Source organism: Ranitomeya variabilis, chromosome 6 (assembly GCF_051348905.1).
Source record: "Ranitomeya variabilis isolate aRanVar5 chromosome 6, aRanVar5.hap1, whole genome shotgun sequence".
NCBI classification, from domain to species: Eukaryota; Metazoa; Chordata; class Amphibia; order Anura; family Dendrobatidae; genus Ranitomeya; species Ranitomeya variabilis.
Genome location: NC_135237.1, coordinates 326,334,966 through 326,355,196, shown reverse-complemented (window position 1 = coordinate 326,355,196; position 20,231 = coordinate 326,334,966). Strand labels below are relative to the sequence as shown.

The 20,231-nt window shown below is 43.1% G+C and overlaps 1 protein-coding gene across 2 annotated transcripts in view; it reads left to right on the top strand.

Moving 5' to 3' along the window:
- Nucleotides 1-20,231, top strand: part of DUSP22 (dual specificity phosphatase 22) — an 85,023-nt gene that overhangs the window by 51,542 nt on the left and 13,250 nt on the right. For both annotated transcript variants that reach the window (XM_077269782.1, XM_077269783.1), the window contains one exon: nt 5,349-5,398. In XM_077269782.1, the coding sequence (XP_077125897.1) occupies nt 5,349-5,398 (50 nt within the window). The remainder of the gene's footprint in view (nt 1-5,348; nt 5,399-20,231) is intronic.

Sequence of the window (20,231 nt, the reverse complement as noted above, 5' to 3'; positions counted from 1 at the left end):
CTGGTGAAACCGCTCACCTTGATCATCGCTTACATCCCCAAGATTTTGAGGGAAGAAATCTAAATGTGAATGCAGCATCCAAACCAGCAGGGGCCAGATGTTACAGCATAGTGGATGGGATTTCAAGAAATCTCATCTCCTCTATGCGTGCACTGACGCCTGCGGCTTCCCCGCGGAGACGGACATGCGGCACGTCTTTATAGACTGCAGCATGTCTATTTATCTTGCGGAGACGCTCAGTCATCCGCACGCTAAATGCCACCCGTACGATAAATGCCACCTGTACAATGTATTGGGCGCGGTGGTTCAATGAACACATGCGGAATCATCTACGTTCAAAAGTGGCCATGTGCTGCGTCCAAAGCACTGCCGATTACTGACCGTGGGGACGTAGCCTCAGATAGTGAGTTGTCCTGTCAGCTGCACTTTTGACCTTTCTTGTAAATTCTTTTCCTGGGGTGGACTCCATTTTAGCACTGCATGCATTTGACATGGGGCTGTACATAGGATAATGGTTATTGTTTGGTTTATGCTTCTGCTATTTTTTTAATGGCACTACATTATTTCACATGTGCAGCAAGGTACAGTATGCTGCACTAGTATCTGCACTCTGACTCTTTGGAGTGTTGGCTTAAGGGTTCAATATTTGCTATATTTATATGTGGCACCTTGCTTTATTTATTTTCTGATTAATAGTGCTGACTCCATAAGGAAATATTCAGGTATATATAAAAGCAAGTAAAGTGTGTCAAAAAAGGCAAAATTCAATGAAGATGATGATTAAGTAAAGTAACCGTATATAAAAAAAAAAATTAAAAATAAGTGCAGTGTTTAATACACTTCTAATAGTTTTTCATACTGTAGATTATTGTTTGTTATTAATAAAGTAAATTTTTACTTATTTAAAAACACCTACCCAAAAAATTGGTGTGGTTTGGAACAGATTAATAGCATTTCAATTCATTTTAATGGGGACATTTTAATTTGATATATGAGCAAATTGAGCTAAGTGTTCGGTCACAGAACAAATTAAACTTGTACGCCAAGGTAACCTTATGGTCCCTGGTTTTATTAATTTATTTCTATATTAAATATATTTGTGTAATTTAGATCTCATTTAATTTCTGAAATGATACAAGACTGTGACCTTCAAGTGCAAAGTAGAAATAAAGATATCAGCGATGCTGAATAATCTTCAGAAGCACTTGGCCTTAGAGTTTGGCACCACATTTTCTTCCACATGTCCTAACTTGTCAACTATTTTTTTTTTTTTTATTTTTTTTTTTCCTTTTCACAAGAATTAGATTTTTGATATAAAGTATTTTTTTGTCTTCTAAGCATGCGAAGTCTTAAGTTTGAGACTCCAATATGTAAATTTCTCTTGGTTTTGTAAATTGTGTGGGTTTCGTTGAAATCTGGAGCAAGCTGTGACACCATGCAAAAGTGTATCCGTCAATTTAAGTGATCAATCATTTCTCCCATTTTGCAGCACGATTTGGATGTGCATACAGATGGTTATTATTTTTTGTGACATTTAATGCATTTCTAAGCGCTCCCGATCCTCCCTACAACTCGCTTACTATGTTGTATCTTTGTGTCATTGCCTCTCTGCAGGCAGTTCTTCCACCAATAATCTCACAGCTGCCGTACAGATTCTTGTGCCACAACACCTGTTTTTCATGTGAAACAAAAGCTCTCATTATAGCTCAGCATGCTACTTTTTTCTTCTCTCGACATTTAACTTTCGAGTTTCATATGACACAGCTGCCTTAGTTTTTAAAGTAGTTTCCTATTTATAAACTTTATATAAAGTGGTTGTACTATACAGTAGTTTCAAGGTCATCAAACCTTGTTCTTGAAAAGTCACTTTGATGAGATTGATTTAACAATTCTTGTATGGTTCAGAGCACCATCTAGGGAAGCCCTTGTTCTCTTTATAAAGTGATCCACGGCAGAAAGAAAGTACGGTAACCCCCAAATTCATATTGCGGCCCTATTTCAGCGAATTTTAAAGACATTCTAGTTGCCTACTCCAATTGCCAGAGCACAGTGCTGGTAGACATTGATATAGTTTGATGAAAAAAAGAACGTCAGTAATTATATACCTAAGTCGACTCAATAGCAGCTATACTATACCGGAGATACAAGAGTCAAAGACTTTGCCAAATAGTAACCAATTATTTTTATTGAAAAAGAAATTTCCAATTAAAAAATCATACACGTAATATATAGTGCAAAATACTTAGTACAAGTTGTGACTAAATCCAAGGATACACCCATGGATCCAGATGCACCATGATAGGACAACAATAGATCAAATGTCATAAAACCAGTGTTAATTGTCTACACATAGCTATTGTATGGCTGATGTATAACAGTGACCACAGGTGTCGTATTTATACAATGGCATTACTCATACTAATAGGATCACTGCATATCACAAGTAAACCAACAGCAATATGTGAGGATAAAGTGAATAAATAAGTGAAGGGTTAATTACCCATAGGTCACACGATGTCCTGTCCGGCACCCGGTCCAAACCCTGATGCGCGTTTCGCGTTAGTGTACTGCCGCTTCCTCAGGGGGCGTATTGATATAGTTTGAGTTGTTAAAAAAATATATTCTGACGGTAGAACTGTTTCATTAGGGGTATTCAGAACAGGTAAAAAAAATATTTTACTCAATCCTAAAGTCACTTTATCAATATTGCAAGAGCCAAACTATCTTGTATACATTCATGGGAACTAGGGATTAAATACATTCTAATACCAGAATAGATTTGTTTTCATTTAGGGCATTTCACAAGCCAGTGACTGATACTGGTCAAGCCACCATAAGACAGTGTGCCGTATATACAGGTGCTTCTTACAAAATTAGAATATCATCTTAAAGCTAATTTATTTCAGTTCTTCAATACAAAAAGTGAAACTTGTATATTATATAGTCATTACAAACAGAGTGATCTATTTCAAGTGTTTCTGTTACTGTTGATGATTATGGCTTACAGCCAATGAAAACCCAAAAATCATTCTCAGTAAATTAGAATAATTAACAAAAAACACCTGCAAAGGCTTCCTAAGCATCCCATAGCCTGTTGCAGTAGGCTCCACAATCATGGGGAAGACTGATGTCCAGACACACACCACAAGGAGGGTAAGCCACAAAAGGTCATTGCTAAAGAGGCTGGCTGTTCAGAGTGATGTATCCAAGCACATTAATGGAAAGTTGAGTGGAAGGGAAAAGTGTGGTAGGAAAAGGTGCGCAAGCAGCCGGGATAACTGCAGGCTTGAAAGGATTAAGAAAAGGCCATTCAAAAATTTGGGGGAGACTCTCAGTGGACTGCTGCTGGACTCATTGCCACCACACACAGACGTATCCAGGACATGGGCTACAAGAGTCGCATTCCTTGTGTAAAGCCACTTATGACCAATAGACAACGCGAGAAGCTTCTTACCTGGGCCAAGGAGAAAAAGAAGTGGACTATTACTCAGTGGTCCAAGGTGTTCTTTTCAGATGAAGGACAATTTTGCATTTTATTTGGAAATCAAGGTCCCAGAGTCTGGAGGAATAGTGGAGAGGCCACAATCCAAGCTGCTTGAGGTCTAGTGTGAAGTTTCCACAATCAGTGATAGTTTCGGGAGCCTTGTCATCTGCTGAGTTTGGGGAGCCATGTCATCTGCTGGTGTATGTCTACTGTGTATTATCAAGACCAAAGTCAGCGCAGCCATCTACCAGAAAATTTTAGAGCACTTCGTGCTTCCCTCTGCTGACAAGCTTTTTGGAGATGGAAATGTCATTCTCTAGCAGGACTTGTCACCTGTCCACACCGCCAAAAGTTCCAATACCTGGTTTAAAAGCGACAGTATCACTGTGCTTGATTGGCCAGCAAACTCGCCTGACCTTAACCTCAATAAGAATGAGATATTGTCAAGAGGAAGCTGAGAAACACCAGACCCAACAATGCAGACAAGCTGAAGGCTACTATGAAAGCAACCTGGGCTTCCATAAGACCTCAGCAGGTCCACAGCCTGATCGCCTAAATGCCATGCTGCATTGATGCAGTAATTGATACAAAAGGAGCCCCGACCAAGTATGAGTGCACTTACTGAACATACATTTCAGTAGGCTAACATTTTGGATTTTAAAATAATTTTTCAAGCTGGTGTTATGAAGTATTCTAATTTACTGAGATAATGACTTTGGGGTTTTCATTGGCTGTAAGACATCAACATTAACAGAAATAAACACTTGAAATCGATCACTCTGTAATGACTCTTTATAATGAGTTTCACTTTTTGTATTGAAGAACTTAAATAAATTAACTTTTTGATGATATTCTAATTTTATGAGGAGCACCTGTACTAAATTAACCTGCTGATGGGCCTTGCGGATCTTACGTAATAAAGTCTATTGGATTCAAATCCAGGAACCCAGCACTTCAAGACATGTGTAAGGACCACTTTGTATATTATTTTATTTTTTTATAAGAAACTGCCAGGAGAGCAAGATTTTCTGAAAGAGAACCACCCCTTTAACAGATTATGCTAGTCTGAGAGAAGTGTTTTGAGAAACCGCACTGGCAAGAATCTATAACTGCACTATTTTGTGGTATCCTATGAAAACAGGGTGGAGGACAGACAAGAGAAAAGGTCTGGTTTGGTGTAGGAGTGGGGCAGATCGTATAGCGCTCCTCCTGAACTTTGACTAGCATAAACTTGTGCCTGCAATAACCATAATTATTTCTCTGAATAGCTAGATCTCTCATTTGCACTTTGAGGGTAGTTAGAGTAGAATAGCAGATACCTGTATGTACAATGGAATTTGTCTTCTAGGGGATGCAAAAACCTATTCCCTAGCAACCAGGCAACCCCCATATGTACTTATGCTGGCTAACAGATGTAAATCATTCAGCTGCGGCAAGAAAAACTAAATTTCCGAGCACTAAAAAATACTCGGAGGAGACCCGAGCGTGCTCGAGAAATCTCGAGTAACGAGTATATTCGCTCATCGCTAGTAGTATGTGATCATTTATTACTGAGAACATATTTAAAGGGGGATGTCCACTACATAAAACCTGAAAGCTCATATTGGCCTACCATCCTGGCGCTACTCCAGAGAAGGGAGCCCGGAGCCCAGCAGGGGATGTAGGCAGCAAAAAGGAGGTGCAGCGCCAGAGCAGTTGGCATGGATGGGACTCAATGGGCTAATGGGGGGAAAAACAACATTTATTATTGATTCTCACAAAATGAACAGTTTTTTTCATAAACCATGTATTCGGTTAACAGAATCCTTTAAAAACTCTGAAGAAGGCCATGAATTTGTTTTAATCTAGTGTCTTATCTCCACAGGGCATGAAATATCTTTGCATTCCAGCATCTGATTCGCCAAATCAAAATTTGTAAGTACTTACTTTTACATGGTTTTGGTGGGGCCTTGATTAAAATTCAACTTAAATATCTTAAAAACCATAGAGTTGTAGAAAATACATGAATTTCTCCTATTTATGAACATTTAAGATTTTAGATTTAGTTCTGGTATCCATATGTTCAATACGCCCTGGTTGAATGCTTTCTTAGAATCATATTGTAAATTGTAGAATTTTTTTTTATTGAAAATTTGTTTTAATGATCCAGTATTGACTGTTTTTATGTTAAAAAAGGTAAAAATTAGAGTACTTTTAAAAGAGGAAACTTGACAATGAATTGAGAACAGTACGTTAAAGGTTATATAAAGGGGAAGTCCCTAATAGTATGCAAAATTGCACCCGAATTGAACTTGATAATGTGTGACACTAATCATGAACATCTTGCCCTAGAAGAGAGGGAAACGTCCTATTTATAATTAGGATGTATTTTCCCATATGTGCATGGGTGATAAACATGTGGTTTCTGCTGGGTAAGGGAACACCTTGATCCCCAATGGAAACCAGTGAGGTACAGAACAAAGACTTGGTGCACTGTTCTAGTTAACTGCTGCTTCTGCGAAAACCAGTTACAGCTGCATAAAATTCAGACCAACAATGCAATCTCCATAGAGAAATATTGATACTGTAATTGCCGAACTGAGTGTTGCCAGAGCATACAACCTTTGCCGTTCAGTCAGTTTGGGAAATTTATGATTAAGCTGTGCCCTTGTTCTTGACTTTCTTGGGCTTCCATCTGAATCCTACTGTATACCCGATACTGCAATTTCCTTGTTTGGTTCAACCATAACTCCACAATAGCACGCTCGCTATCCTGGGGTCATATTTGACACAGAACTTTTTTTATTCCCTACATCTGATAACTTACTCATGTTGCCTGCATCTAAAGAAACATATATATATAGTAAAACCTGGCACTCAACTTATACTTGGAAGTGAATTTATTTTCCTGCAACAAATTTCCAGCAACAACAAAACGTTTCGGTCATCAATTAGACCTTCATCAGTTACATATGGTGAGTGGTGCCTGGAAAAAGGACTGACAAACGGTGGACACCGCGTCTGTTGCGCCCTGCACAAGCGGCTGTCTCATACAGACTACCTCTACATTTACTAGTGAAGTCTATTACTACCTGCCTACACTGGCACCACTCACCATATGTAACTGATGAAGGTCTGATTGATGACCGAAATTGTCTATTTTAGCTAGTCACAATATTCTGCATCTCAATTTGCAGACACTATATTTTGGGGTACTGCCCCTTATCAGCTCAGTGTGAGATCTGGTTTGGTTGGGTTAGAGGTGTCTGACTGGGATCCAAAGGGTAACATTTCTCCTTGCGAAGAGTGACATGTCAAGCCTGATGAGACTTTTAGGCCGCAATGCTCCTCTGGGAAATATACAAATGTTCTCTTTCGAGAGAAAGAGAACTAGAACTCTAGTGCCACCTATAAGAAGTAGCAATTCAAAAAGTCAATATTGACTCTCTAACAAGCCTTGTCACATGACTTAGGATAAAAGCCAAAATCCCGGTCAGACGGCTCTCACACTTTGCACTGACAAGGGTCAATGCCACGAAACCGTATCTGCAAATTGAGATTTTGGTTTTGGCTTTTATCCTAAGTCATGTGACTTAGAAAGTTGATATTGACTATCATTGCTATTTCCTATAGGTGGCACTAGAGTTCTAGTCTTTTTCCTCTCTGAAGAGACAATTTGCATATTTCTCAGATGAACATTGCTGCTTAGGTCTCCTTACCTTGACACGTCATCTTAACATGTCACTCTTCGCCGTGAGAAACGTTACCCCTTGGATCCCCAAGAGATCATCATGTAATGTTTGTCATGGTTGAGTCACAGCTCAAAATATCTATGCACAATGCCAATCATCAGCTACAATGGTAGAAAGCATGTTGCACCTGGACTTTAGAGCTGTGAAAATATGCAATCTCAAGTAATCACTTTTCACTATCTGACAGTCTGATGGATCTCTATTGGTGTACTGCCCAAAGAAAGCGGAAAACTGTAGGAATAGGAGGAGAATGTTGGAGTAATGGTATGGGGGTATTCTTAGGTTTTCGGATTAGTCACTTATTTCCTTTTGAAGGGTTGTGTTGATTCTACAGAATGCAAATATAATTCGGCTCAAGAATTTGTGCAGGAAGAAGGGGTTTGGGTTCCTGCAGAACTGAGCAAACTTCTCAGTTGGCTACAGGGACGCTAGGGACGGGCTGCACCTCAATGGGGAAGGTGCAGCTGTGCTGGGGGAGAAAATGGCTAGAAGGTTGGAGGAGTGTTTAAACTAGGGAATGGGGGGAGGGTATTCATATTATAGGAGGGGAAGATGGTGCAGATAGAGACCTGGGCATAAATAAGGAAGTTGGGGGTGGCGGTGGCATGGGGGGTGGGGTTAGAACAATTAATAATTTAAGAAAGAATAGAGGTACAGAGAGATACATAAAGTGCATGTATACCAATGCCAGAAGCCTCACCAACAAAATGGACTAATTAGAATTAATGTTGTTGGAGCATATTTATGACATGGTGGGGATATCTGAAACATGGCTGGATGAGAGCCATGACTGGGCTGTTAGCTTGCAGGGCTATAGTCTGTTCAGAAATGACATAATGGATAAGCGAGGGGGAGGTGTGTGTCTAGATGTAAAATTATCCTTAAAACCCCTGCGTGATAATATAGGTGAATCTAATGAAAATGTAGAGTCCCTGTGGGTGGAGATAAGGGGAGGGGGAAAAAATAATAAATTACTGATAGGGGTTTGTTATAAATCTCCAAAAATAATGGAAGCAATGGAGAACATCCTCATAAAGCAAATAGATGAAGCTGCGACTCAAGGAGAAGTCATTATTATGGGGGCCTTCAACTACCCTGAAATAGATTGGGGAACATAAACCTGTTCCAGCAAAGGTCATCGGTTTTTTTGACAACTATGAGAGACAATTACCTTTCACAACTGATTCAGGACCCAACAAGAAGGGGGGCACTGCTAGACCTAATATTAACCAACAGGCCAGACCGCATAGCAAATATAAGGGTTTGGGGGTCACTTGGGGAATAGTGATCACAAAATACGTTTTCATGTATCCTTTAATAAGATGTTTAGTAGAGGGGTTACAGGGACACTAAACTTCAGGAGGGCAAATTTCTAACGGATGAGAGATGATCTTGGTGCAATTAACTGGGACGATATCCTGAGACATAAAAATACACAAAGAAAATGGGAGACGTTTATTAGCATCCTGGATAGGACCTGTGCACAGTATACACCGTATGGGAATAAACATACTAGAAATAGGAGGAAACCAATATGGCTAAATAGAGCTGTAAGGGGCGCAATAAGTGACAAAAAGAAAGCATTTAGAGAATTAAAGGAAGTAGGTAGTCATGAGGCATTAAATAAATACAAAAAATTAAATAAATTCTGTAAATAGCAAACCAAGGCAGCAAAGATTGAGACAGAGACTCATTGCCAGAGAGAGTAAAAATAATCCCAAAATATTCTTTAACTACATAAATAGTAAGAAACTAAAAAATGATAGTGTTGGCCCCCTTAAAAATAGTCTGGGCGAAATGGTGGATGAGGATGAGGAAAAAGCCAATATGCTAAATGACTTTTTTTCATCAGTATTTACAGAAGAAAATCCCATGGCAGACAATATGATCAGTGATCACAAAAATTCCCCATTAAATGTCACCTGCTTAACCCAGCAGGAAGTACGGCGGCGTCTAAAAATCACTAAAATTGACAAATCTCCGGGCCCGAATAAGATACACCCCCGAGTACTGCAGGAATTAAGTACAGTCAATGACAGACCATTATTTTTAATCTTTAAAGACTCCATAATAACAGGGTCTGTACCACAGGACTGGCGTATAGCAATGTGGTGCCAATATTCAAAAAGGGGACAAAAACTGAACTCGGAAATTATAGGCCAGTAAGCTTAACCTCTACTGTGGGTAAAATCCTGGAGGGCATTCTAAGGGATGCTATACTGGAGTATCTGAAGAGGAATGACCTCATGGCCCAATATCAACATGGGTTTACTAGGGACCGTTCCTGTCAGACTAATCTGATCAATTTCTATGAAGTTCCGGACTGGACCAAGGGAACCCAGTAGATGTAGTGTATATAGACTTTTCAAAAGCTTTTGATATGGTGCCACACAAAAGGTTGATACATAAAATGAGAATAATGGGGATAGGGGAAAATATGTGTAAGTGGGTTAAGAGCTGGCTCAGGGATAGGAAACAAAGGGTGGTTATTAATGGAGCACACTCGAACTGGGTCACGGTTAGCAGTGGGGTACCACAGGGGTCAGTATTGGGCCCTCTTCTTTTTAACATATTTATTATTGACCTTGTAGGGGGCATACAAAGCAGAATTTCAATATTTGCAGATGACCCTAAGCTCTGCAGGGTAATCAATACACAGGATGGCAATTTTATATTAAAGGATGATTAATGTAAACTAGAAGCTTGGGCTGATAAATGGCAAATGAGCTTTAATGGGGATAAATGTAAGGTCATGCACTTGGGTAGAAGTAATAAGATGCGTAACTATGTGCTTAATTCTAAAACTCTGGGCAAAACCGTCAATGAAAAAGACCTGGGGGTATGGGTGGATGACAAACTCTCACATTTAGTGGCCAGTGTCAGGCAGCTGCTACAAAGGCAAATAGGATAATGGGATGCATTAAAAGAGGCATAGATGCTCATGAGGAGAACATCATTTTACCTCTATACAAGTCACTAGTTCGACCACACTTAGAATACTGTGCACAGTTCTGGTCTCCGGTGTATAAGAAAGACATAGATGAACTCTAGCTGGTGCAGAGAAGAGCGTCCAAGGTTATTAGAGGACTGGGGGGTCTGCAATACCAAGATAGGTTATTACACTTGGGGCTATTTAGTTTGGAAAAACGAAGACTAAGGGGTGATCTTATTTTAATGTATAAATATATGAGGGGACAGTACAAAGACCTTTCTGATGATCTTTTTAATCATAGACCTGAGACAGGGACAAGGGGGCATCCTCTGCTTCGGGAGGAAAAAAGGTTTAAGCATAATAACAGACGCGGATTCTTTACTGTAAGAGCAGTGAGACTATGGAACTCTCTGCCGTATGATGTTGTAATGAGTGATTCATTACTTAAATTTAAGAGGGGACTGGATACCTTTCTTGAAAAGTATAATGTTACAGGATATATATACTAGATTCCTTGATAGGGCGTTGATCCAGTGAACTAGTCTGATTGCTGTATGTGGAGTTGGGAAGGAATTTTTTTTCCCCAATGTGGAGCTTACTCTTTGCCACATGGTTTTTTTTTTTTGCCTTCCTCTGGATCAACATATTAGGGCATGTTAGTTTCTTTAGGCTATGGGTTGAACTAGATGGACTTAAAGTTTTCCTTCAACCTTAATAATAACTATGTTACTATGTTTGAACAATTGGAAACTTCCAACTTTGTGCCAACTGTGTGGGGAAAAAACTTTTTTCTTTCGGAGCATAAGTGTGCCCTGTGCTCTTAAAGAGACCAATAAGGATCTGGTTTGATGTATAGGAACTTAAGTGTTGTACAGATTCTTGACTTCAATCCCATCAAACACCTAAAATAGGTGTTGGAACACCAACTAGGAACCAGACCTTCCCATCATTTGCCAGTCATTGCCCCATACAAATGCTCTATTGGCTGAATGGGCACAAGTTCCCACATACCCTGTGATTATATCACACTGACCTACAAAGCCATCCATAACCTTTCTCCTTCGTATATTTCCAAACTAATCTCTCAATCTTCCCTCACATATTCTCTGCTCCTCCACTCTTCTCCCAAATATCCCCCAACACGTCCAACTATCCACCTTCAAAAGAAACCTGAAAACCCACCTCTTCAAGAAAGCTTACAACCTGTAATGACCACGCTGCCACCTCAACACCATCGGAGCTACTGCAACCCCCGACCTACTGTCTCCTTCCCCATAATCCTGTAGAATGTAAGCTCACAAGGGCAGGGTCCTCTTCCCTCTGTACCAGTCTGTCGTTGTTAGTTTGTTTACTGTAAGTGATATTTGTATTTTGATGTAACCCCTTCTCATGTACATCACCATGGAATTAATGGTGCTATATAAAATAATAATTTACTATTATTATTATTATTATTATTATTATTATTATTGTTATTATTATTATATGATCCAAGTGTACGCCAAATGAAATATTCTGTAATATGAGTAAAACTGAAATCAGAAATTAGCAAAAGGGGGAACAAATGTTGTCAAATGAAACAAAAGTAGTACTGGTTGAAAGTAAAGACAAAATTAATATGGCTTGTAACAATAAATTAATAATTAGAATATATTAAATATAATAATTTGACAAGTCTACAGTGAAGCGGTCAGTCATAGCAGTGATACTTTTATTCATTAATTTTCGAAATGGTCAAAAGGCATTAGAAGTAAAATTTCTGTTATCAAGTCTGATCCACTTTCCGCAATCTGTATGTTTGCGTGTTGAGGAGCATAATATTATGGTATGCATCGATGGACTTGGGGCTAAAATGTGTCTGTGGTATTTTATGAAGTTGTGTGACAATACAGTTTTAATATGCAGAAATAAAGATGTTTTTTCCAAGTGGATTTCGGTGCTGGACTTATATATAGATGCAAATTACTGTGGACAGGAACTTCATTAAGATTACATTCACATAATTTATCTGAAAGTTAATGGACTATATTTTCGTGTATTAAAATAATTATGTATTCACATTAAATATGAATATCTTCAAAATGTTTACAGAAAACTGCCAAATTATCAAGACTGCTAAAACAAACCTTTAAGGGTATGTGCACACGTTGCGGATTCATGTGCGGATTTTTCCGCACAGATTCCGAAAAATCCGCCTTAAATTTTACTTGCGCGTTTACCCGGTTTTTGTGATTTCACCTTTGTTTTTACACTTGCAGATTCCAATTATGGAACAGGTGTAAAACGCTGCAGAATCTGCACAAAGAATTGACATGCTGCAGAAAATAAACCGCCGTGTTTCCGCACGGAATTTTCCGCAGCATGTGCACGGATTTGGTTTTCCATAGGCTTACATGATCATGTAATCCGCATGGAAAACTGCTGCGAATCCGAAGCGCCAAATCCGCAACATGTGCACAGACCCTTAAGGAGCACTCCTTCAGGTATTTTTTTAATTGCTCCCTTCATTAACCATCAATTAAATGTTTTTTATGTGTGCAATGTAGTGGTTGCTGGTCCCGGTTTTTTTGGTAATCTCCTGCATCATGTGGCCGCAGCTCTTTTTTGCTTGCTCACGCAGCAGATTAATTCCTTTTTTAAAGGGTTTGTCCACCTCTCTGACAACCTCTTCTGAACCACAATGTTTTCCCGTAGTAAAAGAATAACACTTGTACTCACCTCCAGTGCTGTTTCAGCTTTGTCGCCACTGGTGTCATCTGATATTGTCACTGCGGGCAATCAGCGTTGGGTTCAGTCTCCTCCTTTGGACAAATTACGATATCTGAAATTTTAGGTCCATGGCCAAGAAATGTCCCATTTCTCAATGTTTTGTTCAAATTGCCACTTATTTATCACTTGTGCCTTGTGACATAATAATCTCTTTTATATAGTGCCAACCTATTCTGCAGCCCTTTACAGTTTTCTCCTTCGCCTCATTGGGGGACACAGGACTGTGGGTGTATGCTTCTGCCGCCAGGAGGCTGACACTAAGTAAACGTGAAAAAAAGTTAGCTCCTCCTCCGTCGTATACACCCTGACACTGGATACCGAAGAATCGAGTTTATGCTTAGTGTCTCAAGGAGGCACATCTCTGGGTCCTGTATCCTTTGGACTCTGTTTTCAACGTCTATGGATTGAGGGGGCGACGGACCCTTTTGAGGGTCTGATCTCCCCAAACCATCAACGGGCAAGCACGTGTGATCCCTCCACGTATCCTTTCCCGCTGTGTGGGATTCTTCACCGGACTTGGCCCTGACCACCCTAAGGTATTTACACCCTAGGCTGTACAGGTGCCCTTAGATGTCCGTGTGACCCCCTGACTCCTACACCCCTGCTCTGCTGCGGTGATAGATGGGGTGGTGGACGGTCCCTCTCCTTATCCTGGCAGATAATGGAGATAGGGTTCCTGTACCGTCATTTTCCTCCCCCTCGCTGTATTTACTCTGGGAGAGGGGGGCGCCTGACAGGGCTCTATCCATTACCTGGCGCTGCGGGCATCTTGGATAGCAGGTGCTCTGCGGTGCTGCGGTTCTTTCAAGTCGGCCACGGCTGTGGTTGTGCTGGGGCAGTGCGGTGCCGCCGGCGCCGTTTTCTATCCTCGGCGGCCGGCTCTGCGGCGGTATTGTACGGCGGTGCCGCAGTCTTTCCCAGGCTCTGCCTGGTCTCCAGCAGGTGTGGGGACAATTTCCGGGTAGCTCATGGCCCGGACTTCTGCCCAGCAGACCGCGTTGTTTAGGCTCCGGCGCGTCCACTTCCGGCTCCGCCTTTCCTCTCTCAGGGAGAGGAAAAATTGAGGCCCCGGCTTTAGGCCTACTACAGGCCGCATCGCAGCATGGCGGTTCCGCCCCCTAAGTCGTCTGGGGATAAAGGCAGCATCATTTCGCCGCATCGTGCGTTCGGATCAGTCGCTGTAATCGTGGGGACACAGGACTGGGGTAAGTGCTTCTCCCTCCTGCTGACAGAAGCACTATATTTTTTTTCCCAGTCTCAGGCCCTGGGTATAGCTTTACGGATCACTATGTCTAGAAGGGTTAAAACTCACACGGTCCTATATACCGGTTGTGCAGCTTGTCGTGTCTCATTCCCGCGTGCCCAGAGTAATCCTCTTTGCGAGGCCTGCGATTCTGAACACGCCCAGGAGCCCCCCCATGCCAGCTCCCCAGCAATCTCTCCGACTCCTGTCCCTCAAGCAGAGGCTGGGGCGGTTCCGCCGGAATGGGTTACGTCCTTGACGCAATCCATGGCGTCCCTTACTGAAGCAATCAAATCCCTTCAGACCCCGGCAGTCAGGGCCAGCAGTCCATCCGTCTCGGAGATGGCCTCGGGGCCTCAGGAGCCTTCGGCCTGCAGGGGCCGCGCTTGCACTAAACAGACACGTGGAAAGCGGATTCGCACAGCGTCGCCCAGGCCCTCAGGTGCTTCTGCATCCTGGAGCTCTGTCGCATTCTCCTTCCTCAGCAGAAAGTGGGGAAGTTGAGACAGACTGAATCGGAAGGGTCCCTTAAAGGGAACCTGTCACCTGAATTTGGCGGGACCGGTTTTGGGTCATATGGGTGGTCCCGCCAAATTCAGGCGACAGGTTCCCTTTAATTTTGAAAATCCTGGTTTTCAAGAGCCGGTAGATAGCTTGATTGAGGCTGTCAATCAGTCTCTGGGGATAGAGGACGAGCTCGCCTCATCATCAGCATAAGGTCTCATTTAATCGGGCCCATAGGGTGTTTTCTTCTCACCCTGAATTTGAGGACATGATCCGACGTACCCGGGAGCACCCGGACAAGCGTTTTTCGGGGCAAAAGGCTCTGAAGGCTAGGTATCCCTTTGCTACTGAGCTTTGTAGTAAATGGGTAGAAAATCCTGCTGTGGATCCTCCGGTGTCCCGTTTAGCCTCTAACACGTTGCTATCTCTCCCTAATGGATCGGCGATTAAGGATCCTACGGATCGTCTTATAGAGAGCTTGGCTCGTTCGGTTTTTGAGGCTTCAAGTTCGGCCCTTTTTCCTTCTTTCGCGGCAACTTGGGTTGCCAAGGCTATGATGTCTTGGTCTAACAAAAGCTCTTCAAGAAGGTGATTTGTCAGCGGAATTGGCGGAAATGTCATCTCGGATAACTACCAGCAAGTGCTATCTGATTAATGCATCCTTAGATGCTGCAGATTGTGCCTCTTCGGCTGCTCCTAACGCTGTTGCTATTAGAAGGGCTCTCTGGTTATGAACATGGCGGGCTGACTCTACCTCTAAAAAATCGCTTACAACCCTACCATATCAGGGAGGTCGCTTGTTCGGAGAGAAGCTAGATCAGCTTATTTCTGACTCCACAGGAGGGAAGAGCAAGTTTCTTCCTCAGCAAAGGATTAGACAGCCTTTTCGTCGCCAATTCCAGGCCCGATTCAGATCCTTTCATAATGCTAGATGGGCTCAGGCATCGAGCTCTGTTGCGCAGGGTCGACCCAATCAGGACCGAGATAATCGAGTCCCCTATACGGCCAACCAGGGGGGAAGAATGCGTTCCCAGTCAACTAGATCCAGAGGATCTAGGACTCAAAGGTTTTCGGCCAAGTGACTGGAGGCCTCCTCGGAGTGCCTCCAACAGAGTAGGCGGACGTCTACTTTTGTTTCACCAAGTCTGGCTTCAAGTGGTCCACGACCGGTGGGTCGGAGAGCTCGTATCTTCAGGTTACAAGATAGAGCTTGTCCGTCTGCCTCCTCCCCGGTTCTTTCCATCCCACCTTCCCAGGTCCGAGTCCCTCCGACAAGACCTGTACAATTCCATAGAGTCCCTTCGTCTCAGCGGAGTCATTTCTCCTGTGCCAAGGGAGGAAAGGTTTCAGGGCTTTTATTCCAATCTTTTTGTAGTACCCAAAAAGGATGGAACAGTAACGCCTATCCTAGATCTAAAGCTCTTAAACAGGTTTGTCCGCGTTCGTCACTTTCGGATGGAATCGCTCCGGTCAGTCATCGCCTCACTGGAAAAGGGAGAGTTCTTGGCCTCAATAGACATTCAGGATGCCTACCTACATATTCCCATCTTTCCTCCTCATCAAAGATTTCTCCGGTTTGCCTTGAACATTCTGCACTTCCAGTTCACGGCTTTACCCTTCGGGCTGGCCTCCACTCCCAGGGTGTTCACAAAGGTCATATCGACGGTGGTATCCATTCTACACTCCCGGGGCATAGTTGTCTTGCCATACCTGGACGATCTTCTGATCAAAGGGCCGACTTTTCAATCCTGCAGGGAAAATGTCGGCATCACTCTAGACACCCTTTCTCGTCTTGGTTGGCTAGTAAATTTAAGGAAGTCATCCCTTCAACCATCTCGGAGAATCTCTTTTCTAGGAATGATCTTCGACACCTCAAGCCCTATCAATTCTTCCCCAGGACAAGGTCCTAGCCCTTCGGCGGGAAGTGAGGGTTCTTCAGCAACCATACTCATACGATCCGGTCCTGCATGAGGGTGCTAGGAAAGATGGTTGCAACTATAGAGGCAGTACCATTTGCACAGCTCCATCTTCGACCTCTCCAACAGGCAATCCTAGCAGCGTAGAACAGAAATCCACTCTCCCTTAACCGCCGTTTTCGGTTGTCTCTCCAGGTCAGGCAGAGCCTCTCTTGGTGGTTGAACAGCTCATCCCTACTCAGGGGGAAGCCCTTTCCCCCAACCAATTGGCTAGGGGTTACAACAGATGCCAGTTGCCTGGGTTGGGGAGCAGTGTTCTTTCTCCACACAGCTCAAGGGCGCTGGTCTCCTCGAGAATCAGACCGTCCCATCAATCTCTTAGAGATTCAGGCAGTTCGGCTAGCCTTGCAACATTTCCACCATCTTCTGGCGGGTTGCCCTGTCCGAATTCAATCGGACAACACTGCTGTGGCCTACATAAATCACCAGGGGGGCACCCGCAGCAAGGTAGCCATGCAGGAAGTAAAACAAATTCTGTTCTGGGCAGAGAGAAATCACTCTGTGATTTCGGCAGTCCACATTCCGGGCGAAGAAAACTGGGCGGCAGATTTCCTAAGCCGTCAGGGCCTAGCATCCGGGGAATGGTCTCTCCATCCCGAGGTATTTCTGCAGATATGTCATCTTTGGGGGACTCCGGACGTGGATCAAATGGCGTCCAAGGGCAATGCCAAGGTACCCAGATTTGTCTCTCGGTACCGGGATCCACAGGCAATAGCCGTGGATGCGCTAGTACTGTCTTGGAACCAATTTCATCTCCCTTATCTGTTCTCTCCTCTGGCTCTGCTCCTGAGGGTAATCAAGAAAATCAAATCAGAGAGAGTACCTGCTATTCTGATCGCCCCGGATTGGCCACGACGGACCTGGTATGCAGATCTAGTACAGCTTCTCGCTGGAGTTCCATGGCAGCTCCCTGATCGTCCAGACCTTCTATCTCAAGGGCCGATTTACCACCAGAACTCAGGGGTCCTACGTTTGACGGCCTGGCCGTTGAATCTTGGGTTTTAACTCAAGCAGGGTTCTCCCAAGAGGTGGCAAATACCATGATCAGTGCACGTAAAACGGTTTCAGCCAGAATCTACCATCACACTTGGAAAGTTTTCCTTTCTTGGTGTAAAGAGCGCGAGCTGCCTCCTCTGCGTTTTTCCATCCCAAACATTCTAGCCTTTCTTCAAGCCGGCCTGGATTCAGGGCTTGCTCCAAGTACTCTTAAGAGGCCGATTTCGGCCTTATCGGTCCTTTTTTAGCGCAGGATTGCTACTAACCGTCAGGTCAAGACTTTTTTCCAGGGAGTCGCTCATAAGGTCCCTCTTTATAAGACTCCTTTGGAAGCTTGGGACCTTAATTTGGTCTTAAGGGCATTGCAGGAAGCCCCTTTTGAACCTCTTCAAGATATTTCCTTAACATTCCTTTCTTGGAAGGTCGTATTTTTAGTGGCCATAACTTCCATAAGGCGGGTATCGGAGCTGGCCGCCCTTTCCTGTCGTACCCCCTTTTTACGTTTTCATCAGGACAAGGTAGAGCTCAGACCAGCACCCTCTTTTTTTGCCGAAGGTTGTTTCCTCATTCCACATTAATGAGGATATAGTTCTTCCTTCTTTTTGCCCGGCGCCTACGCACCGTGTAGAAAAGGCTCTCCATATGTTGGACCTGGTGAGAGCGCTGAGAAGATACATTTCCCGAACGGCTCCTTTTCGCCAGACGGATGCTCTGTTTGTCCTTCCAGAAGGCCGCAGGAATGGTTGCGCGGCCAGGTGGATACGGGCAACCATTCAGGAGGCCTATCGCGCCAAGGGCGTAATGGTTCCGGACGGAATCAAGGCTCATTCCTCTAGAGCAGTGGGGGCTTCCTGGGCGATTCGGCACCAGGCCTCTGCAGAACAGGTTTGCAAGGCTGCAACCTGGTCTAGTCTGCATACCTTTGTCAAACATTATAATGTCCACTCTCAGATCTCTGCAGATGCAGGTCTGGGTAGAAGGATTCTTCAAGCAGCGGTGGCACACTTATAGAAAACCGTTATCTGGATAATTTATTACTGGTGAGTTAATTTCCCATCCAGGGACTGCTTTAGGACATCCCACAGTCCTGTGTCCCCCCAATGAGGCGAAGGAGAAATGGGGATTTTTGTGTTACTCACCGTAAAATCCTTTTCTCCGAGACGCTCATTGGGGGACACAGCTCCCTCCCTTTTAGCCTTATGGCTGCTTTGGTTATATCTGATTTTTAGTCAGTAGGATCTTTTCTAGACATAAGTTTTCTGTATTTATGCTGTTACATTATTTCTTGTGTTTTGTTCTCCTACTGCTTTTGCACCAAACTGGATTCTTCGGTAGCCAGTGTCAGGGTGTATACGACGGAGGAGGAGCTAACTTTTTTTCACGTTTACTTAGTGTCAGCCTCCTGGCAGCAGAAGCATACACCCACAGTCCTGTGTCCCCCAATGAGCGTCTCGGAGAAAAGGATTTTACGGTGAGTAACACAAAAATCCCTATTTTCCACACCTTACCATCGCTGTCCCCGATGGGGCTCACAATCTAAATTCCCTATCAGTATGTCTTTGGAATGTGGGAGGAAACCAGAGAACCCAGAGGAAACGCACGCAAATACGGGGAGAACATACAAACTCCTTGCAGATGTTGTCCTTAGTGGGATTTGAACCCAGGACTTTAGCGCTGCAAGGCTGCAGTGCTAAGCACATGGTGCGCCATCATGCTAGAAAAACAAGGCTGCAGTGCTAACCACATGGTGCGCCATCATGCTAGAAAAACAATGTTCATCACCAAATTGCTCCTGGATGGTTGGAAGAAGTTTCCCCTAAATTACATTTAGATGCCATTCTTTAATCATGGCTGTTCTTTCGCAAAATTGTTAGTGGGCCCACTCTCTTGAATGAAAATAAATGCTGCACATAAATGGTCTCAATGCTGTTGACTCATGACAGCGCTCACCTTTTTCTTCTCTGGGCAATCATTCTTCCAGATGTCCTAAGAGTTTGGCGTGGGGCTTCATCAGAAAAAATTACTTTCTTCCCTGTACTTCATGTCATGTTGTTTTATTTCTAATGAAGCCCCCTTCAGACTGTTTAGGACATTTGGAAGAATGATTTTCTGGAGAAGAAATGAGCACTATTCATGTGTCCTGTTGCTGTCAATCCAAGGGAGTGGGCTCCCTCAACACAGCCATGAATTAAAAAATGGTATCTAAACATACTCCAAGAGCAACTTCTCTCAACGATCCAGGAGCAATTTAGTGATGAGCAATGTTTCCAGCATGAGGGATCACCATGTTACAAAATGGCAAAGTGGCTTGGTGAATAAAACATTTGAAATGTTAGGTCCATGGCCAGAAAGCTTCATTTCTTTATCCCATTGATAACCAGGTGGACTAGCAAAAACACAGAAATTGTGATAAACTTCAAGCACGATTAGACAAGAATGGGTTGTCGTCAGTCAGTAAGCATGCTCCATGAAAGTGCAGAAGTCTTGTAAAATAAGGGTTAACACTGTAAATATGGAGTCTGATTAAACTTGATGAATTTGTTAATAAAATCTTATTAACAGATAAAATGCTTATAATTGTACTTCATTAACCACA